Here is a 27,189-nt window from a genome sequence, read left to right on the forward strand (position 1 = left end):
GCCTATAAGAGGGGCCTGGATGAGTTCTTGAACAAGCAGAATATCCAAGGCTATTGTGATACTAATATCTACAGTTAGTATTAATGTTGGTATATATGGTTTATGTATGTGAGTGTATAAATTAGTAAGTATAGGTTTGTGTGTGTGTAACTATGTAACTATATTATCTTCTATCCTTCCCATCATTTCCTCTTTATTCCCATATAGAAATGGAGAAAGGCCATAAGCATACAAGGCAAATGGTTGGGTGAGCAGGAGGGCCTAGTGACACCTGGGCCCACCGGCACTTTTCCTGGTAACCCAATGGGCCAGTCCGACACTGGCTTCTTCTTTATTGTATCTGCATTAAAAACATTACATAAAGAAAGTTACGGATCCGGACAGACGCGTTTCACACCTCACTTACTCGTAGATAACTGCTCTAGAAAGCACAGAACTGGCAAAATCTATTAGATGTGTTTAGTTGGTTGGCCTCTGTCCCCGCTGATTCTAATATGAATGGAAGAGAGAAGGGATGATTGTAATTCAACTGCAGTCACTGCTGCTCTCCTGGGTGAAACTGCCACAAGCTGCTTCTTTGTGCGCGCCACGATGCGGGGAGGCTGGAGAGGAGCACTGATATAATGAGCGACAGTATGAATGGGAGAGCTGTAGGGATGATTCAGCTTGGCTCTATGGCTCTGCATCTCTATGGCTCTGCAAATCTGCGCTACGCGGCCCCTTCCCAGTTAGCCTTGCAGCAGCGCCGGCTCCTATCCCTGTGTTCCTGTCACGGTGTTAGAGTGACACATTATCCAGCTGTGCCGCTCAGCCGGAGACGCTTCCAGCACCAACACCAGCGCCAAGCTGCCCCGGCTACAGCTAACGTGGATAAATTGCAGTCTCTCCCCGGTATAAAGAATTCAAATAGATTGGATCTGGGCCGAATGGGATCTGGCAAGGCTGCAAATTCTTAGTTAGTGCAAAGAAATAAATGTGCACTTATGGACCCAGGCAGGGGAACCAGGCAGGGTGATAAGTCTAAGGGCTCTGGCACACGGGGAGATTAGTCGCCCGCGACAAAACTCCCTGTTCGCGGGCGTCTAATCTCCCCGAGTTGTCATCACACCGGCGAAAATGTAAGTCGCCGGTGGGATGGCAGGTGATGGCAACTCGGGGAGATTAGTCGCCCGCGAACGGGGAGTTTTGTCACGGGCGACTAATCTCCCCATGTGCCAGAGCCCTAAAGGTGAAGACACATGGAGCTACTAGTAGCAGCTACTTGTCACGGTTACTAAAATAGACAATGCTGATCATTTACTGATAATTGTCTCTGTGTGTTTTAGCAGAGGCAGTTCTCAGTATTGTCTATGGCAGGGGATTTTCTGGAGTTCAGTAGCACTGACAAAATATCCTTTCTGACCCGAAACCCGACCATAAAAGTTCATGGAGGAGCCAAATAAGGGCTGTGATTGGCTATTAGGGGCCTCTATGCACCCTATCAGCTTACAGGGGGCTTTATTTGGTAGGAAATCTTGTTTTTATTCAACCAAAACTTGCCCCCAAGTCAGGAATTCAAAAATAACTCCCTGGTTTGGGGGCACTGAGAGCAACATCCAAGGGTTTGGGGAGCAGCATGTTGCCCCGGAGCCACTGGTTGGGGATCCCTGCCCTTGGGTAACTAGCTATAGGGTTTTCAGAGGACAGAAATACATATGGACTCACTGCTTTTTTTTTTATGCTGCTGCACCATGACAAAGGGGTGGTTCACCTTTAAGTTAACTTTTAGTATATTATAGAATGTCCCATTCCTAGCAACTTGAATCACTTGCCTTTCTCTTCTGTCTTTTTCTAGCTTTCAATAGGGGTCACTGACCCCGGCAACCAAATACCATTGCTCTGCGAGGCTACAGTTTTATTAATGTTACTTTTTATTGCTTATCTTTCTATGCAGGCCCCTACTATTCATATTCCCATCTCTCGTTTAAACCACTGCCTGGTTGCTATGGTAAATAAGACCCTAGCAACCAGATAGCTTCTAAAACACCAAATGGAGGGCTGCTGAACGAAAAAGCTAAATAGTTGAAAAACCATAAAAAATAAAAAAATTATGATCAGCTGCATCTACTTTATATTAAAAGTTAATTTAAAGGTGAACTACCCCTTTAAGGAACTTTGCTCTGGTGAGATCCAAGCCTGGTATAGATATATTAATAACCCCGGGGCCCAAGAATAAGTGGAGAATACACCTTCAAGGTAATCACCAGCGAGGAGCAGGGTTGGACTGGGCAGCGAAGGGCCCACCGGGGCCCGTGCCCATAGCCTCCCCCCCCACCAGAGGGGCCCCCTAACCCCCCTTGCAGGGCCCCCCACCCAACGTCCTTTCCTCGAGCGCGTAAATTTAACGCGTCAGGGCAGGAGCGGTCGGGCAAGGGGAGCGCCAGAAGGGTCGGGTCTGGACCGCCGGGTCCCACTAGAGCCGGGGCCCACCGGGGTTTTTCCTGGTGTCCCGGCGGCCCAGTCCGACCCTGGCGATGAGTGAAACAGTGATTTTGCTGAAATGCATTGGAGTCAATGGGAAGGGGAAATGGAAATGCATTTTTAGCTGTGCGATATGGATATGGATAAGGCATTTTTAGCTGTGCGATAGCCCAACGTTAGTACAGAAGCCATACCCCCCAACTGTCCCGCTTTTCGCGGGACAGTCCCGCTTTTTATGGCGCGTCCCGCTGTCCCGGATAGTTCCATGAATGTCCCGCACAGCGGGATCCGCAGGCTGGAGATGTTCATGCTTCGTCTGCTGCTTCGTTATGCCTCTCCTTGCGCTGCGCGACAGGTCCTTTTATAAGGTTGCGCCTGTGGGTGTGACGTCATTACGCACGGGGCGTAACCTTATAAAAGGGCCTGGCATAACGAAGCAGCAGACGAAGCGCCTATGGGAGGTGGGAGGTACGGGGTGCAGTGGGGTGGAAACTGTGTATAGGGGGCACTGTGTATAGGGGGCACTGTGTATTGTGGGCTACTGTGTATAGGGGGCACTGTGTATTGGGGGCTACTGTGTATTGGGGGTACTGTGTATTGGGGGCTACTGTGTATAGGGGGCACTGTGTATAGGGGGCACTGTGTATTGTGGGCTACTGTGTATAGGGGGCACTGTGTATTGTGGGCTACTGTGTATAGGGGGCACTGTGTATTGGGGGCACTGTGTATTGTGGGCTACTGTGTATGGGAGACTACTGTGTATTGGGGGCTACTGTGTATTGGGGGCTACTGTGTATTGGGGGCTACTGTGTATTGGGGGTACTGTGTATTGGGGGCTACTGTGTATTGGGGGCTACTGTGTATTGGGGGTACTGTGTATTGGGGGCTACTGTGTATTGGGGGTACTGTGTATTGGGGGCTACTGTGTATTGGGGGGTACTGTGTATTGGGGGCTACTGTGTATGGGAGACTACTGTGTATTGGGGGATACTGTGTATGGGAGACTACTGTGTATTGGGGGCTACTGTGTATGGGAGGCTACTGTGTATTGGGGGCTACTGTGTATTGGGGGCTACTGTGTATTTTGGGCTACTGTGTATAGGGGGCTACTGTGTATTGGGGGTACTGTGTATTGGGGGCTACTGTGTATGGGAGACTACTGTGTATTGGGGGCTACTGTGTATGGGAGACTACTGTGTATGGGGGGCTACTGTGTATGGGGGCTACTGTGTATTGGGGGTACTGTGTATTGGGGGATACTGTGTATTGGGGGTACTGTGTATTGGGGGCTACTGTGTATAGGGGGCTACTGTGTATGGGAGACTACTGTGTATAGGGGGCTACTGTGTATTGGGGGCTACTGTGTATGGGAGACTACTGTGTATGGGGGGCTACTGTGTATTGGGGGCTACTGTGTATGGGAGACTACTGTGTATAGGGGGCTACTGTGTATTGGGGGCACTGTGTATTGGGGGCTACTGTGTATGGGAGACTACTGTGTATAGGGGGCTACTGTGTATAGGGGGCTACTGTGTATTGGGGGCTACTGTGTATGGGAGACTACTGTGTATGGGGGGCTACTGTGTATTGGGGGCTACTGTGTATGGGAGACTACTGTGTATAGGGGGCTACTGTGTATTGGGGGCACTGTGTATTGGGGGCTACTGTGTATGGGAGACTACTGTGTATAGGGGGCTACTGTGTATTGGGGGCACTGTGTATTGGGGGCTACTGTGTATGGGAGACTACTGTGTATTGGGGGCTACTGTGTATGGGGGGGCAAAACTGGTACATAGTTATAACTCACTTATAACTGACTGCCTTCTCTCTATATTTGTATTTTATATGTAGGAGTTGCTATATTGTTTTCCTTAGGTCGTTCAGTATGAGGGTATAGCACATTTTCGTCTGCTCCCACCATTTCATCTATATAAAAGGAGTATTTTTTTTTAAAATGGGGTGTGGTAATTGGGGCGTGGCCACAAAAGGGGACATGGTGAAAAAAATTTGCCGCGCTGCGCGCGCCAAATCTTTTTGTCCCTCTTTTCATTTTTCAAATGTTGGGAGGTATGCAGAAGCTCCTTTCCTCAATGCGACACCTGTTCAAACAAACCAATGACTTCCATATTCCCAATTTCTTCCAAATTTGAACCCAAGACTGGGCTGGGAGGGGCTTTGATCCTATTGGATAATATGAAGTCCCGGGCAGATAATAACGACGAGGCTGGAGATAAAGGCAAAAAACCCAGTGCACCAGCAATAGTGCCAGTTCTGCCATTAATATGATGTATGTGTGATACCCAGGCATGCAGGGCACAGATACCTACCTCCCAGGGGTGATTGTGGGGCAGCTAGGCTGTTTGTGGTCATTTTGTGCCCTTTGGTATTGACCCTGGCCATAATAATACTAATAAATAATAATAAATACCTAGAAGGGTAATCTAATGAAACTCTTTAAATGTCTTGGGGGGCTGCTATGAGCTCAGATCTTCTGGTAGATTGCAAGCTTTTGGGAACCTCTGATTTATATTTAACAGCACCCCTGTGTCCAGATATTCAGTACAGGGCTATGTGAGTTCTTTAAATTCTGCGCCATATGTACCTGTGTGTGAAGTCACATATAAGTGACAGGTGCAGGCCCGGACTGGCAATCTGTGGGTTCAGGCAAATGCCAGAGGGGCTGTAAGATGCCATAGTCACTCACTATTTATTGTGGCTGATTTTATCACTTTTTTGCACCAACACTTTGCACCATTAGGTCAAAAATCTGCAGGGATTGCACTTTACTCCCCCCCCCCCATAGACAACTGCCTATCTATGGGGCCCCACAAGTGGCCCCTGTCCCGTCTGCACCTTCTGGGCCCAATCAGTAACCCACTGACAGATACATATAATTGGCCTATTTTGCGCCTATCTCCTCCCCAGGGGCTTGTGCCCTTTCTGCACAAGGAACCCCCAAACTGACTGCTCGTCTCCCCGTTACAGGCCACTGCCTCCCCTGTTGCCCCTCTACCCCCCCCCCCCCCCCCCCGGGCAGGGAGCTTCGTAATGTCACGGAGAGCGCTAAGTGCAAGCGCAGGCACACCCTGGCCCGTCAGGCTCTATAGCGATAGCGCTAGGACCCAGAAGGCATCCAGGCTGCCAGTTGCAGCGGCTTTGCTGCAATATAAATGCTGGTGTAACATGCAGAGCACATTCTCTATCAGTCCCGTTGTACAGCATCAGTGAGCAGCACAGTAGCAGCGCCCCTGCAGCACATCCCGCAGCCCCGGCAGAACCCCCCGCTGCCCCCCAGCACAACCCCCGGCTGCTCTTTGCACCCCTTCTGCCCCCCTGCTCCGCTCTCCAGGTGCATGAGTTATCTGCCCCCCAAAATGGTCTGCGAAACGAAAATCCTTGCGGATGACCTACCGGGGCACCAGAAAGAGCCCTTGCTGCTCCCCTCCTCCCAGATGTGGCCCCCTTTGCCCAGTGGCCCCGCCGGTTCTGCACTGGGGCCCCCCAGCTCCGGGGCCGAGGAGGAGATGACTAAGGAGCAAGTTTATCTCCGGGAATTCCAGCCCGCAGACCAGGAGTTTGCCAGGAGGATATTCTATGAAGGAATTAAGGAAAGGATCCTTAGCTCGGCATTCAGAGGGTTAAAATACCAGCCCCTCCTACAGAGTGTATATGCGGTGATCATAAGTAAGTACCCCTGTGCCCCCTTCTCATCCAGTAGGGATGGGGTAGTTGGCACTGCCAGGCATACTGCCAGCCTTGACTTTATTCCCTGATGTACATCATAGAGTGACTTCCAGTTACACTGGCACCTTTGCTGTAATGCCCCCGCACAGTATGAACTGCATCTGGGGTAGTTGGCACTGCCAGGCATAGTGGTTTGATGCTATTCTCCTGTGTACATTATAGGTTCATGGGCATTGTATATAATATATGTAAGGATGTGCATGCATGGGAGAGCTGGAAATCCTAACAGACTGCTGGGTTTAAACTACCCCTGTGTAACCTATGAGTAGGGAATGGGGTGTGTGCAGTGAGCTGAAGAGTTGCCCACTGGCAGCATCAATTTCATGTTACAGGTAGGAGGGTAGAATTGGGAGACTGGGCACTGGGCACAGGCAGAAAGGCTTGGGGAGAAGGCTGGCAGGATTTGTGCCATGTCCCATGTGAGATCTACATAGGCGGCATGTTCCAAGAATGGCTGGAAATAAAGTTGTTAGTTATGTAACGTGCCATGTGATTTATGGGTAGGTGATGGACTGTAGGCACGGGCATGAAAAGTTGGAGAAGAATAAGGTAGGGGGCATTGGTCAGATGTCCCATGTGATTTCCGGATTGATGATGGGCTCTTGGCACTGGCAAGGTGGGCTGGAGAAGTAGAAGGGTCGGAGCAGCGATATGTGGCTGGAGCATTGATGTTACATGTGATGGGCACAGGGCACCGTAGGAAGAGATGGAGAAGGAGAGGGATGGAATGTCCCAAGTGCTTCATGGATAGGCAGAGGTAGAAGAGAAGGAGGAGGTTGGTAGTCTTAAGGTTAAAACCTAGAAAATGATGGGTATGTGATTTGGCATAAGGTACTGCTGGATGGATTGCACAGGAATTCTTGAATGTACAATCCATGATCTCAAATTATTAGCTGTATCAGTGTATTTGTCCTGTAGGCAGGTGGGTAGGTAGGTAGGTATGTAGGCACGGCTGGAAAACTTGGCCGTGGCAACTCAGGGAAAGCTGAGGCTCCTGCAGCTTCTCGCTAGTCACAGATCCCTCGCTCACTCCTCTGAGCACTTTCCTGTAGTTCTGCAGAAGTTCCAGCCCTAGAGCCAAGATGCTTTTCATTTTGGTTCCGATAATAAAATGATCAGCCCTTAGTTCTGTTGCACCTGCTCCAGGAGGGCATCGCAGGGGGCAAGTGGTTAGTAAATGGTTACTGTGCCTCTAGGCATTACTAGATGACTTATGTGCACAAATCCCGCTACCTCCTCTTTCAAACACCCAAAAATACTTGGCGGCAAAGTTAACCTACTTTAGTTTTGTCTCATTAAACCCACCACCGTTAGAAACACCTCCATTTCTCCTCGGGCCCCTTCTGACATGCTGAGCAGTAATGCATTTTGCTTCTTTATGGACCCAGCACTGGCCAAGGGCCTGTCCTGGTTAAACCTTCAGTGGCCAAGGCATGATATATTTGGTGGCCCCCGGGATCTAACTCATTATTATACCTGGATATGGCAACCTTTTAGCTCTTACCCTCCTAACAATAACTCATTGATACAATAGATTACAATGGTTATCTCCCTCCCTCCTCTCAGTGCAGGGCTATACATCATATTTATTAGCATTGCTAACCTCAGTCAGCACCCTGCATGTCAGTATGTGGACTAAAAAGAAAATGGGGGAAGAATATATATATATATACATATATATATAGATTTAGACATATGTAGATGTGAGTGTATATATATATATATTAATATAATAGTGTATATAAAAGAACCAACTTCCTTAGTACTGAGTGGGATTATGGAGTCACAGCACCGGCTCATCCTGGGTTCTCTATTCGGCGCATGTGATTGGATGTTATAACTTGCCCCATTACACGGTGTCCCCTGGAGGTGGGATTGCAGGCTGGGAATTGGTGCAGGAGGTGTGCCATGGAAGTTTCTGGCTGTAACATAGATACGGAAAGGGATTGGCACGCCGGCGGCTTGCTGTTACGTTGCATTATAGCATTTTAGCCATTGGCTCATCATTACAGGGGACAGTGCTGCTAAATACTTTATGGGGGGGGGGGTTAATATCTTGGAGGCTTATTCAGGTTCCTTTCTGGCTGACATTTTTGATACTGGCGGTGGGTGGGAGGGGGTGGCAAGGGAAAGTATTACCATCCTTTGGATGTGATCTTGCAGTCGGACAATGCAGCAGCCACTACGGATATATTCATCTCACAGCGCAGCAGATGCATTCGCTCGGCTGACGCTTAAGGAGTCACATTTAAGAGGGGGGACCATGATGCTTTCAGCCACAATTCTCAGCAGTTACCTAGAAACAGTATGGAATCTAGGCCAATGAGACAGTGAGCAAGATTGGCCTCCACCCCCCAATCCCCCCACCCCAGTGCTCTAATACAATGCAGATGTACAATAAGTGCTGGATCCTGCGCCCCTCTGCAGATACGTGCCGTCCCATCCCAGGGATATCTGATGTAAAGGGGCATTTCTGAGATTGACCCCCAGCCCACCTGAGGCAGCCTGCGTTGTGTTGGACCCCTCTGGGGTGGGGCAGAGAAGCAGAGTAGGACTGATTTGTGTTGCTGGGGTTCAGGCCCCCGCTAGCCAAGGAATTCCATTCAAAACTTGAATAACTTTTCATTTCTTGGTCTTTTTTTTGAGTTCCCAGAAGCTGGCATAGGTGGGGGGTCCCAGGGGCTGAGTGCTGGGAGTTTTTGAGATAGAGCCCAACTGTTAGGATTGTGTATTACAGTTTTTCATATTGGTGGGGGCTGCATTGATGTTGCTGAACTGGGAACTAAGCTGGGAGCTGTGGGGCAACAAGACTGGTAGGTTGCTCATTGCCCATTGCTGGTCTCAGCTTTGCTTTATTGGCCACTGCCTGCAATATTAATGTACTTACCGCTGTCACTTAATCAATAGATGTTTAGAGGCTTCTCTGAGGGGTTAATGGAGGGCCTGCAGATGTGCTCTCTCCAACAGCATTTCATTCTGCCTGACACCACAGTTCTGTAAGGTGCTGACACTTTCATTTTAGATGCTCACCCTTAGCTGAGACATGAACTGACCAGCTCCTCACTGAAGCATAAACTAGTACTGAGGTTCAGCAAAGAACCAGAGCCGTCTTAGCAACAAGATCCTACTCCTCTGCAGTGTTTAAATTTCAATAAGCACCATAAATTCACCACAGTATAGGCTGTATAGTAGGGAGAGATGGTGCCTATAGTAGCAGTGGGGGGATAATAGCCTCTGGGAAGGGACTGGGGCTGTGGGATAGCAGGTATAGTAGGGAGAGATGGTGCCTATAGTAGCAGTGGGGGGATAATAGCCTCTGGGAAGGGACTGGGGCTGTGGGATAGCAGGTATAGTAGGGAGAGATGGTGCCTATAGTAGCAGTGGGGGGATAATAGCCTCTGGGAAGGGACTGGGGCTGTGGGATAGCAGGTATAGTAGGGAGAGATGGTGCCTATAGTAGCAGTGGGATAATAGCCTCTGGGAAGGGACTGGGGCTGTGGGATAGCAGGTATAGTAGGGAGAGATGGTGCCTATAGTAGCAGTGGGGGGATAATAGCCTCTGGGAAGGGACTGGGGCTGTGGGATAGCAGGTATAGTAGGGAGAGATGGTGCCTATAGTAGCAGTGGGATAATAGCCTCTGGGAAGGGACTGGGGCTGTGGGATAGCAGGTATAGTAGGGAGAGATGGTACCTATAGTAGCAGTGGGGGATAATAGCCCCTGGGAAGGGACTGGGGCTGTGGGATAGCAGGTATAGTAGGGAGAGATGGTGCCTATAGTAGCAGTGGGGGGATAATAGCCTCTGGGAAGGGACTGGGGCTGTGGGATAGCAGGTATAGTAGGGAGAGATGGTGCCTATAGTAGCAGTGGGGGGATAATAGCCTCTGGGAAGGGACTGGGGCTGTGGGATAGCAGGTATAGTAGGGAGAGATGGTGCCTATAGTAGCAGTGGGATAATAGCCTCTGGGAAGGGACTGTGGCTGTGGGATAGCAGGTATAGTAGGGAGAGATGGTGCCTATAGTAGCAGTGGGGGGATAATAGCCTCTGGGAAGGGACTGGGGCTGTGGGATAGCAGGTATAGTAGGGAGAGATGGTGCCTATAGTAGCAGTGGGGGGATAATAGCCTCTGGGAAGGGACTGGGGCTGTGGGATAGCAGGTATAGTAGGGAGAGAATGTAAACAGTACAACAAAACAAACCCATAAACAAAACATAGAACAAGCATAAAGGTGCCCATACACTATAAGATCCGCTCGCTTGGCGATGTCGCCAAGCGAGCGGATCTTCACCCGATATCCCCACCTACGGGTGGGCGATTTTGGGTAGCAAGTAACTTAAAAAAAAAATAATCCGATCGTTTGGCCCTGGGTGGTTATGGGGCAGTCGGTTCGGGGACCGCATCAACGAGCCGATGCGGTCCCCGATCGACTGGATTTTCTAACCTGGCCGATCGAGATCTGGCCAATTTCAGGCTAGATATCGGTCGGCCAGGCCGCTCTGTTCTGCCCATACACGGGCCGATTAGCTGCTGACCGATATCGGCAGCTATAGTCGGCCCGTGTATGGGGACTTTTAGCCGACAAAAGCTGTCCATACACGCGTTGATTCAATGTGTATCCGCCTACTGTGGGTATCATTTGGTTCGGCACATCTGCCAGATGAAGAATGAGTTGGTATGTAATGTGACAATTGTTTTCAATTTGGGGAAATGCTTTGGTTCCCTGGCGTTTATCATTTATCTCTTGTGAACAAGAAAGCACCTGAATATGTTTCCTCCATTGCTAGGTTTGGGGTTGGGGACACGGTTAGGGTTGGGGTCAGGGTTAGGGTTGGGGTTAGGGTCAGAGTCAGGGTGGGGTTAGGGTCAGGGTTGGGGTTAGGGTCAGGGTCGGGGTTAGGGTCAGGGTTGGGGTTAGGGTCAGGGTTGGGGTTAGGGTTGGGGTTAGGGTCAGGGTTGGGGTTAGGGTTGGGGTTAGAGTAAAGGTTGGGTTAGGGTCAGGGTTGGGGTTAGGGTCAGGGTTGGGGTCAGGGTTGGGGTTAGGGTCAGGGTCGGGTTGGGGTCGGGCTTAGGGTCAGGGTTAGGGTCGGGGTTAGGGTCAGGGTCAGGGTCAGGGTTGGGATTAGGGTCAGGGTTGGGGTTAGGGTCAGGGTTGGGGTTAGGGTTGGGGTTAGCGTCAGGGTTGGGGTTAGGGTTGGGGTTAGGGTAAAGGTTGGGGTTAGGGTCAGGGTTGGGGTTAGGGTCAGGGTTGGGGTTAGGGTTGGGGTTAGGGTCAGGGTTGGGGTTGGGGTTAGGGTCAGGGTTGGGGTTAGGGTTGGGGTTAGGGTAAAGATTAGGGTTAGGGTCAGGGTTGGGGTTAGGGTCAGGGTTGGGGTTAGGGTTGGGGTTAGGGTCAGGGTTGGGGTTAGGGTAAAGGTTAGGGTTAGGGTCAGGGTTGGGGTCAGGGTTGGGGTCAGGGTTGGGGTTATGGTCAGGGTTGGGGTTAGTGTTGGGGTTAGGGTCAGGGTTGGGGTTAGGGTAAAGGTTGGGTTAGGGTCAGGGTTGGGGTTAGGGTCAGGGTTGGGGTTAGGGTCAGGGTTGGGGTTAGGGTCAGGGTTGGGGTTAGGGTTGGGGTTGGGGTTAGGGTAAAGGTTGGGGTTGGGGTCAGGGTTAGGGTCAGGGTTGGGGTTAGGGTCAGGGTTGGGGTTAGGGTCGGGGTTAGGGTCAGGGTTGGGGTTAGGGTCAGGGTTGGGGTTAGGGTAAAGGTTGGGGTTAGGGTCAGGGTTGGGGTTAGGGTCAGGGTCGGGGTTAGGGTCAGGGTTGGGGTTAGGGTCGGGGTTAGGGTTGGGGTTAGGGTCAGGGTTGGGGTCAGGGTTGGGGTTAGGGTCAGGGTCGGGTTGGGGTTAGGGTCGGGGTTAGGGTCAGGGTCGGGGTTAGGGTCGGGGTTAGGGTCAGGGTTGGGATTAGGGTCAGGGTTGGGGTTAGGGTCAGGGTTGGGGTTAGGGTCAGGGTTGGGGCTAGGGCCAGGGTTGGGGCTAGGGTTAGGGTCAGGGTTGGGGTTAGGGTTGGGGTTAGGGTTGGGGTTAGGGTAAAGGTTGGGGTTAGGGTCAGGGTTGGGGTTAGGGTCAGGGTTGGGGTTAGGGTTGGGGTTAGGGTCAGGGTTGGGGTTAGGGTTGGGTTAGGGTAAAGGTTGGGTTAGGGTCAGGGTTGGGGTTAGGGTCAGGGTCGGGTTGGGGTCGGGGTTAGGGTCAGGGTTAGGGTCGGGGTTAGGGTCAGGGTTGGGATTAGGGTCAGGGTTGGGGTTAGGGTCAGGGTTGGGGTTAGGGTTAGCGTCAGGGTTGGGGTTAGGGTTGGGGTTAGGGTAAAGGTTGGGGTTAGGGTCAGGGTTGGGGTTAGGGTCAGGGTTGGGGTTAGGGTTGGGGTTAGGGTCAGGGTTGGGGTTAGGGTTGGGGTTAGGGTCAGGGTTGGGGTTAGGGTTGGGGTTAGGGTAAGGGTTAGGGTTAGGGTCAGGGTTGGGGTTAGGGTCAGGGTTGGGGTTAGGGTTGGGGTTAGGGTTGGGGTTAGGGTCAGGGTTGGGGTTAGGGTAAAGGTTAGGGTTAGGGTCAGGGTTGGGGTTAGGGTCAGGGTTGGGGTTATGGTCAGGGTTGGGGTTAGTGTTGGGGTTAGGGTCAGGGTTGGGGTTAGGGTTGGGGTTAGGGTAAAGGTTGGGTTAGGGTCAGGGTTGGGGTTAGGGTCAGGGTTGGGGTTAGGGTCAGGGTTGGGGTTAGGGTCAGGGTTGGGGTTAGGGTTGGGGTTAGGGTAAAGGTTGGGGTTGGGGTCAGGGTTAGGGTCAGGGTTGGGGTTAGGGTCAGGGTTGGGGTTAGGGTCGGGGTTAGGGTCAGGGTTGGGGTTAGGGTCAGGGTTGGGGTTAGGGTAAAGGTTGGGGTTAGGGTCAGGGTTGGGGTTAGGGTTGGGGTTAGGGTTGGGGTTGGGGTTAGGGTAAAGGTTAGGGTTAGGGTCAGGGTTGGGGTTAGGGTAAAGGTTGGGGTTAGGGTCAGGGCTGGGGTTAGGGTAAAGGTTGGGGTTAGGGTCAGGGTTAGGGTTGGGGTTGGGGTTAGGGTAAAGGTTGGGGTTAGGGTCAGGGTTGGGGTTAGGGTTGAGGTTAGGGTAAAGGTTGGGGTTAGGGTCAGGGTTGGGGTTAGGGTCAGGGTTAGGGTTGGGGTTAGGGTAAAGGTTGGGGTTAGGGTAAAGGTTGGGGTTAGGGTCAGGGTTGGGGTTGGGGTTAGGGTAAAGGTTGGGGTTAGGGTTGGGGTTGTCTTGATTTGAATTGGAAGGTAAAGCTACTTGTGAATTCTCAGCAACTCTTGAGAATTCTGGAGTAAGTGGATTGCTAGAAATGCTTTAATCCAAATAAACAATGATGTGCCCGTTAGTCTGAGCGCCTGAAAAGCTGGCTCCAGGATGTGAAAAAATGTCATAAACAGAACAATCTATTGTCCAGGGTGGAGCTATGTTATATAAAGGGCTAAGCTTGGAAGTAAGGGATAGTAGCTTAAATAGAAAGTCTGTAGGTTAGGGGAGGTAGAGGAATGGCCAGCAGGTAGCTAAGAGTTGTATTATCCTGGCAGTAAAATTTATTTGATAAATGATTGTGGTTGAGGGTTGCAGTACAAAAGGTGGATAATAATAAGGAGAGTTTGAGCTGTTCCTTGGGTCCAATAGCTTTCCGTTGGGAGCCCTAGCTGTCGCTGTCCCTTATCTGCCCCTTAGGTCCCATAGAGTCTTGTTGGTGTCATAACTGTCTCTTAGCTGCCCTAGCTGTCCCTTGGGTCCCTTAGCTGTCCCTTAGCTCTCACATAGGTACCTTGGGTCCCTTACTTGTCTCTTGGGACCCTCACCTGTCTTTTTGGTCCTATAGCTGTCCCTTGAGTAAGATAAAGATCATTTTGGAAAGGCGGCATGGTTTGGAGAAAACTAGATAGTCAACTGTTGCTTTTATGTTTTATGCATAGGGTAAATTACATTTGTAATAGAGAAAGTGATGTTACAGTAGAGCCTTGTGTTGAAATAAAGTGGGAGGGAATATGAATTTGGAAAATAGGGTGGGAAAATTAGGGATGCACTGAATCCAGGATTCGGTTCGGCGAATCCAAGTGTCTGGCCAAACCAAATCTTTAAAATCACGTGACTTTTGGTTACTTGACGCTTATATTTAACCCTTCGGTTCGGTATTTGGCAAAATCTTTCACAAACGATTCGGGGTTCGGTGCATCTCTAAGGAAAAGCCAAGTTACCGCGTGCCAGTGCCATAGAGTTTAGGCCTCTGGGTGCCTTTTATCTGGGTGGGGCTCAGAGCTGCCTGGTATTGGTATTGTTTCTTGTGATAGTACAATAAAGTAAAATGCAAATGAATTTAAAAAATGTCTTAACGAACAATGAAGTTTCTTCTGTGATTCTTTTCTGCTGCTTGATGTTTGGGTTTTTCTATTCCGAAATCAACACTACATTCTCTTTTCTGACAGGTATCGTTTATTTCTCTTCCTTATCTCCATAGTAATGTGCTTTGTTGTGACCAAGTCCTTGCTGGTGACGTGCTGTATGCCCCTCTTTCTATTGGGCATGAGGTATTACTACAGTAGGAAAATTATCCTCAATCATCTCGAGTGCGCTCTACGCACGGACATGTCTGATATTGAGCAATATTACATGAAACAGCCGGGTGAGTATAACCCCACCAAGGGCCGCCGTATAGACAGGGAATGTTTAGCATTTAGTTCAAGGATGTCCAACCGGGGGCCTTCAAAGGTATTTTTATGGCCCGCTGCCTGCCGTTGGGTTCCATTGCCGCTGAGTATGAGATCATCAATTTGACACAGTACAGTCCATGAGAATGTAATATGCCAGCAGTACGCCCCCTACAGGTGAAGAGTTGGAGAGTGCCGGGTTTCTTGTTCTACTAATAACCAGCCCAGGAGGCTCCATGCATGTTCTGACTGTAGGGTAGGGGGCCACTCCTGGAATTGTCCTTCCTTTATCTCTAACTTTAAATTGTAGCCCCTGCTTGATTCTATAGGTTCAGAAGACTGACGCACAGAAGAGGTATGTATATATATATATATTTCTGTCAATTGTTCTTAGATGTTAGAACAAATATAATCAGTGGTGTAACTACCCCCCCCCCCCCCATTTAGGGACGCACACTGACATCTTTGGGCCATTGTTACCAGCAGGTCCTTCCCGTTCCACCCCATAGTTACACTACTGAATATAATTATTCTTTCTCTTAGGAGACAGTATCACTATCACTAGAGTTGCTACCCGGTTTTTTTTGGTGCCAATGTTAATAATAGGGGAGAAACATAATATATAGGCCGATATTTTTTTCAGAAAAAAGTGACCCTACTAGTGCTTATTTGCATTAATTTAGTTACCCCAAGCAACTTGTTTTGATCAGGCTACTACAAGTATCGGACCCCTTATCCGGAAACCCATTATCCAGAAAGCTCCGAATTACGGAAAGCCCGTCTCCCATAGACTCCATTATAATCAAATAATTCAGAATTGTAAAACTGATTTTTTTATTGGGGGCAGAACAGCCCTATTGGGTTTATTTAATGGTTAAATGATTCCCTTTTCTCTGTAATAATAAAACAGTACCTGTACTTGATCCCAACTAAGATATAATTACCCCTTATTGGGGGCAGAACAGCCCTATTGGGTTTATTTAATGGTTAAATGATTCCCTTTTCTCTGTAATAATAAAACAGTACCTGTACTTGATCCCAACTAAGATATAATTACCCCTTATTGGGGGCAGAACAGCCCTATTGGGTTTATTTAATGGTTAAATGATTCCCTTTTCTCTGTAATAATAAAACAGTACCTGTACTTGATCCCAACTAAGATATAATTACCCCTTATTGGGGGCAGAACAGCCCTATTGGGTTTATTTAATGGTTAAATGATTCCCTTTTCTCTGTAATAATAAAACAGTACCTGTACTTGATCCCAACTAAGATATAATTACCCCTTATTGGGGGCAGAACAGCCCTATTGGGTTTATTTAATGGTTAAATGATTCCCTTTTCTCTGTAATAATAAAACAGTACCTGTACTTGATCCCAACTAAGATATAATTACCCCTTATTGGGGGCAGAACAGCCCTATTGGGTTTATTTAATGGTTAAATGATTCCCTTTTTTCTGTAATAATAAAACAGTACCTGTACTTGATCCCAACTAAGATATAATTACCCCTTATTGGATACAAAACAATCCTATTGGGTTTAATTAATGTTTTATTGATTTTTTAGTAGACTTAAGGTGTTGAGATCCAAATTACGGAAAGACCCCTTATCTGGAATACCCTTGGTCCCGAGCATTCTGGATAATGGGTCCTATACCTGTACAAGAAAATAAAAGCAAATAACTCATTAGTTGCAATGGGTGAGTGAGCCAGTTCATGATTTACTGGTTGCATAACCAACAGCTTTGTTAGTAAATTAATCATTATACTGTATATGGTGATATTTGGGCACATCATGCTCTGTTCTGCCTGTATCATGCCCCTTCTCATGAATAACTGAAATTTTTTACAAATGGAATATTCTGGCACTAGGGTTGCCACCTTTATTCTGTGACTAATACTTGTCTTTGGGTTGGGGGGTGGGAAGTGATATCATTTGGGGGGGTTGCAAGCTGGCAGGGGATAGGCGGATGGGGCCGGTTAATGGGCAGGCTGGGCAGGGTTATAGGCGGAGCCAAGGTGCGCCCATACAAAGGGTGATCCCGAGGTGCCTATATAATCTCGACATTTAAATACCTCCCCAGCCACCTTGGAAGGCAACTTTGGGTGGACGCGACACAGGTATGATCATGACATCAATTCATGTATAAAAGCACTTGTGCTGTTATATTGTCATGAAATATTCTTATTTGTTACAATAGGGGGTATATTATTCACTATATAACATTCATAATGTTGATTAAGGTGCATTTATTTACACAACCGGTAATTGCTAACAAACATGATTGACACTTTACTGCGGAATGAACTTCCCCTTTAATAAGAGCTATAGTGCTAGGGAGCAGAATGGCAGTAGAACGGTGGGTTGGACTGGGGTGTGGCCGAAAATGACTTGAATGACTAAAATTCAGGGATATTGCTGTAAATAGTTAGATCTTACATTTACTTCTAAGGTACCAACTACTTCGCTGTGGGCTTGCAGAGCCTGTTACTCCTTAGTATAAAATGGTTTAGTACCGGATCATTATCTCACTGGAAACACAGATTGAATTAGTAGCTGCGACATAGGCAGAAATAGGAATAAACACGCAGAAATAGCTGGGGAAATTAGTCAGGCTCCATTTCTTTACAGCAGGGATTATTAACCCTTTTTCGGAATGGGACCTAAATTCCATGAGTGAATTTCAGCTCAGGGCCCAAAACCGCAAAGTGAAGTCTGTGCCGTGACTGCAGGAACCCAGGAGCCGTGTGATCCTACTTTCCCATGGAATATTATAGGTTGTTTGCATATAAATCAGTACAGCCTCCATCATAATTGCGTTAGCGCTGGGTTTCCTTTAAGTGATCTGTAGCTTTCCTTTATTGGATTGAGGGAAATTGGTGCCAATTGAATTGTGTTCCCTGCGATGTGCCCATTTCCATCTGCATTTAATGCAACTGGGATTATTCATTATAGGAGCTAATTCAGTTTGCTATGTCTTAGCGAGAGACTCGTTTAAATGGGGCCCTTTGCTGCAAATCTCATTAGACGGCAGCTCAGTGTGCTTGAGCCCAATTAAATTAGATTTATAATCGTACAGTGACTGGTCGGTTCTGGTACAAGTATTGACTTAGTAAAGTTTATGCTTTATTCTCGGATATACCCATTTTGTATTGTCCCCATGGATTTGTTTAATGGAAACAGTAAGCTGAATGCATACTTATCTTCCTTTTGCTTCTATGAAGGTGTTACTTGCTCATCTTATAGGTTTAAGTTAGCCAGTCTCATAAAGATCTGTTCCCAGTCTGGCCGCCCAGGCACTGAGCCATCAAGAGAAGAGAGCTTCAGCAGGCTGACACAGTCCTCCCCCAATAACCTAACCAGCCCAGTAGAATTCTGTTGGACAGGCCATCTGGATAGGGTTGCAACCTGGCCGCTATTAGACTGGCCTAATCGGTAAATCATCAGCTAGGGCCAGCACCGGTATTACAAATTTAGCCGCACATTTGTAATGGCCTATAAATCCATCCCTACCCTGAGCCTCTCTGCTGCCGGTCACCCTTTATAAATATGGGCCCACCTCTGCTCCACCTATAACTCAACCCAGTCTGCCCATTTCCACGCCCATTCACCAGCCCTATACACCTTTCCCCAACTCATTCCCTGCCTCTTACATAATTGTCCTGCCCCAAAATGACGTCACGTCCCACCCCCCCAATCCAAAGGCCAGTATTGTCAAAGAAAAATGTGGCAACCCTACATTTGGAAGGTTCCATGCATGGGTCAATATGCTGCTGATTTGGTCTACAGTTTATACTGGCCCATCTATGGCTTTAGTCTTGAGTTATCTGCCATTGTTTTAGCCTGGATGGCTCCTTATTATTTCCTATAGTAACGCATACTATTGTGTTGTACATTTCAAGAAGTTGGAAATGGTTTGGCCCAGAAATCCAAGGAGAACAGGCAGCTGAAAAGTTCAATAAGTGGCTCTTTCAATAGCAAGTACAGCAACCTAAGTATACTCATAGCCAGTACAGTGAGATAGGAAACACAGTCCTGCAGGGAATAGTATGTCCATACTAGCAATGCACCAAATCCAGGATTCAGAGTTGGGGATTCATCCAAATCCTTCAGTACTAGCAGTGCATTTGGTTCAAAACCAAACATTACTTGTAGGGCACCAGAAGAGGCCAAGCACCGATTAGGGTTGCAACCTGGCCAGTGATTTACACCTGCCAAAGCCAATATTGCACATTTACCAGCAATGTATTTGATGGTAAATTTGTAATAACCTTAAATACAGCCCCCTGATCTGCCCAGAAAGTCTTGCAAACTTACCGTTTCTCTGGCTTTCCCCTTTCCCCGATCCTCAGTGGGACATCAATGACTTCCTGGCTCTGCCCCCTTTCATCATCACCCCGCCCCTTTAACATCACGGACCGCCCCCTTTGTCACTGCCCCCACTGCTGGCTGGCAAGTTAGTTTTAAAGGGTGGCCAAATAAAAAAAGATAAGCCAATAGCTGCTCAAATCGAACCTTTAAAATGGTGTTTGGGAACCTTATTAAAATATCCATTCTGACATTTGGGTCACTGTGAGTTAAAGCTACTGCAGATGAAAGAAGGGACTATATATAAATAAATATATATAAAATATAGATGAAGGGCACCCTGTAAACATTTTGGGTGTCATTTTACTACATGGGCTTTAAATATACTCCGGCACATGGAGGAGAGGGCTGTTTGTGTTTGGCTAGGATTGGCCAGAATGTGGAGAATGCTACAGATAAGGTTCTGATAATAGTATGGGCCCCGCTGGTACTGTGCCAATTCCAAGCAAACAACATTACAAAGCAACATGGCAGCGAGATTGTGATAAACAACAGTAACAACAACTGGTAACAGCCAGGTCTGTAGTTCATGAAAAGGGCACTTTGTCCGTCCTTGCATTAAATAGCACATTGCGTAAATTCTATGTCTTGTAGTTCAACAAGAGAGTAGTTGGGATCTGACCATCCCTGGACTGGGATTCAAAATAGGCCCTGGCATTTCAAGTACACAGAGGCACAAACAGCCCCCCAGCAGCCCAATAAATAGTGACTGTCTGTGGCATCTTACAGCAGCCCCTCTGGCATTTGCCAAATCCACAGATTGCCAGTCTGGGCCTGGATTTGACTGTATGAATATTCAAGTCTATATACGCTGTAGCAACATAAACGTAGCTAGAATAATGTGGGGTTGGAACCAATGGAATACAATTCCATTATTCCAAGTATTAGCCTTGCACACCTTGGCAATTTCATTAATAGGCTTCCAGTCTCCTGTGTAGCACAAGGTTGGGCCATGGAGCCTGATCACAAGGCAAGTCAATGGATGTGAGTAAGTTAAATGGTTTAACTTTATCGATGATTTGGAGCCACTTTATGTTCACCATAGAGCTGCTCTGAGGTAGAACAAGTCACAACATAATATATTTTTGTTATTGTATCGCTATTGTTTTAAAAACAGAGTATATTGTTGTCTCCTGCACAAGGATGGCACTCTGATGCTTTTGCCCACTCATTTCCTACTGGCTGCCTCTCTGCTTAGCGGAGCAGGAGTACTACTGGCCTATCAGCAAGAGGATTGGGGCACCCATTCTACTCCCCACCCATACACTGCTTTGGTTCCACCCAAGGGAATGTATGATGTACGATGAAGGTGGCCAACTTGTTGCAGGACTCGTAGGGGAACAGTAGAGTGATATACTTTAGATCAGCGTTTTTCAACCACTGTTCCGCGGCACACTAGTGATGTTGCCTGGTGTGCCGTAGGCAGGGCACCAATGTACTAGGGGGGCACTGCTCTTGGCACCAATGTACTAGGGGGGCACTGCTCTTGGCACCAATGTACTAGGGGGGCACTGCTCTTGGCACCAATGTACTAGGGGGGCACTGCTCTTGGCACCAATGTACTAGGGGGGCACTGCTCTTGGCACCAATGTACTAGGGGGGCACTGCTCTTGGCACCAATGTACTAGGGGCACTGCTCTTGGCACCAATGTACTAGGGGGGCACTGCTCTTGGCACCAATGTACTAGGGGGGCACTGCTCTTGGCACCAATGTACTAGGGGGGCACTGCTCTTGGCACCAATGTACTAGGGGGCACTGCTGCTGGGCACCAATGTACTAGGGGGGCACTGCTCTTGGCACCAATGTACTAGGGGGGCACTGCTCTTGGCACCAATGTACTAGGGGGCACTGCTCTTGGCACCAATGTACTAGGGGGGCACTGCTCTTGGCACCAATGTACTAGGGGGCACTGCTGCTGGGCACCAATGTACTAGGGGGCACTGCTGCTGGGCACCAATGTACTAGGGGGGCACTGCTGCTGGGCACAGAGTTACATTTTTTAACATTTTCTAATGGTGGTGTGCCTTGTGATTTTTTTCATGAAACAAGTGTGCCTTTGCCCAAAAAAGGTTGAAAAACACTGCTTTAGATAATGTAGGGAAAACAAACTTTCCCCCAAATATTTTAATAAAATCACCCCAAAATTCTTTTTCCATCCTTTTCATCACATAACCATGGAGGTTAAAATGTTTTAAACACGCTCGGCCAAATCCTAAAATAGTGGATTTAGTGCATCCCTATGAAGGTGCCAGTGACTCAGCTTTCAGTTTAGCCACCTTCTCTCTCCATAGGTAGGCCACTAGCTTCCATATGAACTCCTCTAGCCCTCCTGTTGTGTTATAGTCTTACTGCAAGAAGCCATTAGGCAGCACAGTATAGCAGTCTAGGGGATGGGACACTATATCGTTAGGGGTCATGCTCAGCCTTTTAGGAACACAAATGGCATTCTTAGTAGCAGGGACAGCTTCATAGTATATTTCTCATGATCCATAACAAAAATATAGGCTGCCAGAATGTGTGAAATATTTGGGACAGACAGACGGGACGGGATTGCATTACATATACAACTTTATAATATATATTTTGGGTAGATCAGCAACTTGCATTTATTAGTACAGTAATTCGGAGCTTTCTGGATATCGGGTTTCCGGATAAGGGATCCCATACCTGTAGTTATTTTTTCAAATGATAAAAAGGTAATTCCTATATCAAAATCCTGCAGGAAATGTGAGTGTATAGTTGCCCTTTAAATCTTACTATATGGAATGTCTTAAATTGATAGTTTAGTGTTCTATAGCTCCTCCTCAGCTTTATGTTACCGGAACAAAAACAGATGTGTTTCTTGATAGAGTGAAAGTGTAAGTAAAGCGCCCATTGGCACAGCTCATTCCAGCAAAGCCATTAATCTTCTTGCTGTTCAGGAATTTTCCGCATTAGACAGTTCAGTGCCTCTGCCTTAAACATGGGGGCAGTTAATTACTAACTAGAAGAACAGAAGCAGTGATCTGTAATGGGGAACGTATGCCCTATATATATATACTGTATATATAATGTCCAATGTATGTAACCCACTTATTGTACAGCGCTGTGGAATATGTTGGCGCTTTATAAATAAATGTTATTTATAATAATATAAGATTTGCAGTCCCATTATAGTAGGAAAGCATAAAGTTGTGGGTCACACATGGGGTATAACAGGCAAATACTAAACACTGGCTGTGCCATGGCCCTAAACCATTGCCCCGAGGGGGTGTCACTTCCAGGCCTCCCTTTAGGGGTTGTGCCAAACACATGCAGTTGCCTTGCACCTAATGAACCGCAGGCTAAAGCCCATCTGTCTGGGGAAAAAAAACAGTTCTGCAGTTCCGGTACATGTTCATTTGTGGGCGCCAGATATCAGGAGTGGGCCAAGCTGGCTGGGCACCCTAGGCAACCCAGTCGGCCACCTCGGTCCTGTGGGCGTGTCTCAGGGGGGTCAGTGCCCCCGCCGCACAATGACAAGGGTGTGTGTGTGTGTATATGTAATACATGAGAGCCATGAATATCCAGTAAATTATATCCTTATAAACGGTGCTTAGTGAAGTCATCAGTTATAATCATTGCTTAGTGATGTCATTTCTGGTGCATGACTCAGTGTACCCCCTATTGCAAAATATGACTACTACCTATAACTGTTTTATGGTCATGGATCTCCTCGGTGACTTTATTCACTATATATATATATATATATAGTTGCCATGATGTACAGGAATCTGCACTAACAGGACTTATAGTACCCAAAAAAGAGAGTGGGGCTGGAAACTCTCATCTACACTGTATCATGAGGCAGCTGCAAGTAGGCTATTTTAACCCCTTCAGCACCATGACTCTGCACTGGTGATGTCACAGCCTCACTCTCACGCCTCCTGAATATTTTTTTCACAAATGGTTGTTTGCGCATGTCCATTTTTCCTTTTTTTTTGCGAATTGTGCACAAAAACTTGCAAATGGGATTGCGGTTTTCGTGATCGTCCCCACTGTGCGCGTTTATTATACACGACTATAGCACCGATTTTCTCTTTGCGAATATAAATTTGGAATTTGCTAAATCAGTTTAGCGAATATTTTTTCCAGCATTACAGTTGTGGCGTGACTCGGATTCAGAGTGTTTGCACATTAAATGCTCCAGCCTTGTCCAGCTTTATAAACACGGCGGGGCAAATATGTTCCCTGTGCAAATAATTCTGCGCTGTGTGAATTTTATAAATGAGCCCCACTCTCTTTTTCACTAGGTTAGACCTGACGCACAGACACTGCCTTGGGGCGCAACATACCTTGTACAAACCATGTGACTGAATGCGGCACAGACAGTCACCCTACTGACACTACTAATAATAACAAGGCAGTAACATCTGTATGGGGGAAGCTGTGTCCCAAGGGGAATGTTTTTATTTAAGGTTCCCAATCCCCTTTATTCATTCTATAAATACGTTGGTTAGAGATTATGTCAGAATTATTTCCCAACTGGTTTGGACTTTGTGTATCCTATTTCTGTTGGCTAATGAGTGGGGCCCAGACCCTTCCTGGTGATTCAGACTATCTGCGCAGAATGGGATAAATACGCGCCCAGTTAAAAGTGAAAGAGAACCGTATGTCCAGTGAAATGGATCCAGAATTAGGTGTCTCTAAAATTAGAATAGTTCAATTTTAGCTTGTTCCATGGATTGGTTTGGGCAGAGGGAGCCTCTCGGGATGTGAATTCTGGTTTCCTGCCTGGAATAATCCATTTGTGAATAATAATAATAGCACAGTTCATCGCATCATCCCCTTTGCTTGTGAATTTGATGCTCTAATAAATTGGATGTGGATTATATTTTACTACTAGGCCTGGACTGGGATTCATAATAGGCCCTGGCATTTCCAGCACACAGAGGCCCAAACAGCCCCCCAGCAGCCCAATAAATAGTGAGTGTCTATGGCACCTTACAGCAGCCCCTCTGGCATTTGCCTGAACCCACAGATTGCCAGTTGGCCATATGTTGCCACCCTGCCAATATCTGACATTACAAATTTGCTGGCAAGTAAGGTGGCAACCCTGCCTATAAATCCCTCCCATCCCTGACCCTCTCTGCTTCTGCTCAGCCCTTATAAGCACAGACCAGTCTCTGTCCGCCATTTTCCTGCCCAGCCCACCCATTTCTCCACCCTGTTACATCATCGCCCCACCCCCAAGTGACGGGATTGCCTGCTCCTAACCTGAATGCCAAAATAGATGGCAACCTTATCTGGGCCTGGTTACTGCCTTAAACCTTATCTGGGCCTGGTTACTGCCTTAAACCTTATCTGGGCCTGGTTACTGCCTTAAACCTTATCTGGGCCTGGTTACCGCCTTAAACCTTATCTGGGCCTGGTTACCGCCTTAAACCTTATCTGGGCCTGGTTACCGCCCTTGGGGAGTAAGGGTGTTTGTTGGGGGCAGTAATGCACAACATTGTTCTGATTTGTGTCCTTAACTATTTTTTCCGAACAGTTTTCTGCTCTTTTTCTTAGTTCTCAGTATCAATCGGAACTTGATGGATGTGAGTCTGATTCAATCATTATATTACTATGTACTATACATCACTAAAAAATTCTGCCTCCCCAACATATTATTGTCTCATTCAACTCTTTTCATGTATTGGGTCAGGGTGGGCACCATAGAAATCTCTCAGAAACAGACATTTTGTTTGGTCTTGAGAGCCCCCAGCCGGCATCAGTATTCTCAGGCATTGCTCATATTATTACATTGCAATAGTTATCTTCTGGGGTGGAGTAAGATACCATAGCGCATATAGCATCAGAATATTGTATTGGTCCATCCCTCAGTGCTTACCCCCCAATGTTACTGACAGTAATTACATAAATATTCAAATTCTTACATTTCCTGCTATCACTAGCCGTATAACAATATAGATGCCCGCCACGCGCCCACTGCAGCGCCACAAATGCTCCTCTTAGCATTGGGTTATGTTATTGCCTTTGATTTAGTCTGTTAAATCTAGCCGCGCCGCGCTTGCAATCAATATTTAATAATAGCTGCGGTAATATAGGGTATTTATTAACATTTACATGAAAGCCCTGCGAATGGAGTCATTTGCTTCTCAGCTGTAATTTGACTCCGGTGACCAATTACCTGCCTCACATTGGCCATTAGTTGACTAAAAATAAAATAATCACTCATTATGATTGCGTTTGTGTAGCCGTAACCTTCGCTCGCTGGTCGCTCGCTCTCTCCGCGTTCTGCAAATGATTGTATTTATAAAAATGCCAATTCGGATGCGCCCAGCGCCCAGTGTGCGGGTTCAACAGGCCAAAGCCATTCTAATCACTTTCATTACCTTCTCTATCTCATGATCTTCTGCCAAAATAGCATGCCTCCCTTCCCTGCGGTATCTGGGATTATTCTATTAAACATTCCTGGGCTTAAATTCATTAATTATGTACATTTCCCCAGAGGTTCTGCTTGAGCTAATTTTGCATTTAGAATTTCAAGTTTTTTGCATTCCAGATAAAAATGCCCAGGAGGAGGGAGATTTTTTTTTCATTGTTGTTATTTCTATTTTTCTTTAAAAAATAAAGTATTTAGATGCTGCAGCACATTGCTGTGTACATAAGTAGCGCTATAGTAATAAAAATATACATACATACTAGGGATGCACCCAATAGGTACATACATAGAACACTTTAGGGGTCATTTTTTATTTCCCGGGACACCCTCAGAGCTCACTTAAGAAGCACTTGCACCCCAAGGAATGCTGCTTTCTGCACTAAGCGCCAGGGCCAGACTTAGGGGTAGGCACGAGTGGGGGGGCACTAGGCACGTACCTCTTCTGTCACCTACCTCAAGTTGCGGCCCTTGTAACTGCGCCCATTTACTCGCAAACGAAGAAGTGCACTTGCACAAATGAACAAACACACAGAGTGGGCGCTCGGTGTCTGGCCTAGGCCTAGGGCACCAGAAATCTGGGCTTGGTGGCTCTTACTGCCTGCCTTAGGGCACCATTACATGCTTAGGGTTGCTGGCTTTTCTGAAAAAAATAGACCATCCTTTCTGTATTTTTGGGTGGGAATCATGCCTCCATCACCACTTTACAATGAAAAGCTTCCCCATGTAACTTTAAAGCTGAATTTCTGTTTTCACAACTGGAAATTTGTCTTTTTTTGATGTAGCACTGCTTCCCCTACTCATACGCAAAAGAGGTTTGTGTGGGCTGGGGGTATATAAGAGGGGGTGGCAGTGATTGGGGCTGCTGCCTCAGGCGCCACTTTTTCTTTGGACTTCCTGCTCACCCATTAAAATTTATCCTAATTCTTTTACTGCCATTGTCCTGCTTTTTCCACCCATGCCTTTGGTTCTATCTTCAGCCCGTGCCGACAAGGCTGCCGCCACTAAATCTTGTTTAGCTGAAAATCAAACTGGAGAAGGACTTGGTTACAGTCTCATCACTTCCCTAATGCTCTTCCTCGAGTCATTACATTGCCCTCGCTCTCAGCCAATCACAGAGCTTTGGAGGAGAGACGCATCATTAGCCGCCGACTCTTAGACCACTTAGCGAGATTGATTGAAGCCGTTTATGTGGTGGTTGCCACAGATTGAGTTGCTTGCTGCTCGAATAAGGGGCAGATTTTTTTTAAACATCCAGTGGGGAAGATGCAATCAATCAAAATCATCATTTATTTTATCCCTCAGAGCCAAATCAACAGGCCATTTTAATAGAGTTTATCAAAATTGTTATTAATCATTGGCAGTCACATTTAGAAATGCAATGTCTCTGATGTGAGATTTAATGTTTTCCTGTTCAATCAGTAGCCATGTTTATCAGAATAAATCAATAGGAACCACAAACACGCTCCCCCCAGCTGATCCTAGATCTGATCTCATTTCATTGGATTCTTA

The 27,189-nt window shown here is 47.2% G+C and overlaps 1 protein-coding gene across 1 annotated transcript in view; it reads left to right on the top strand.

Annotated features, from left to right (window-relative positions):
• The first annotated feature begins 5,692 nt into the window (after positions 1-5,692).
• Positions 5,693-27,189, top strand: part of nat8l (N-acetyltransferase 8-like (GCN5-related, putative)) — a 32,711-nt gene continuing 11,214 nt past the window's right edge. Inside the window, 3 exon segments of the mRNA NM_001102880.1 lie at positions 5,693-5,921; positions 5,924-6,144; positions 14,714-14,878. Coding sequence (NP_001096350.1) covers positions 5,863-5,921; positions 5,924-6,144; positions 14,714-14,878 — 445 coding nt within the window. The 5' untranslated portion in view covers positions 5,693-5,862.

This window comes from Xenopus tropicalis, chromosome 1, assembly GCF_000004195.4.
Source record: "Xenopus tropicalis strain Nigerian chromosome 1, UCB_Xtro_10.0, whole genome shotgun sequence".
Taxonomy (NCBI): domain Eukaryota; kingdom Metazoa; phylum Chordata; class Amphibia; order Anura; family Pipidae; genus Xenopus; species Xenopus tropicalis.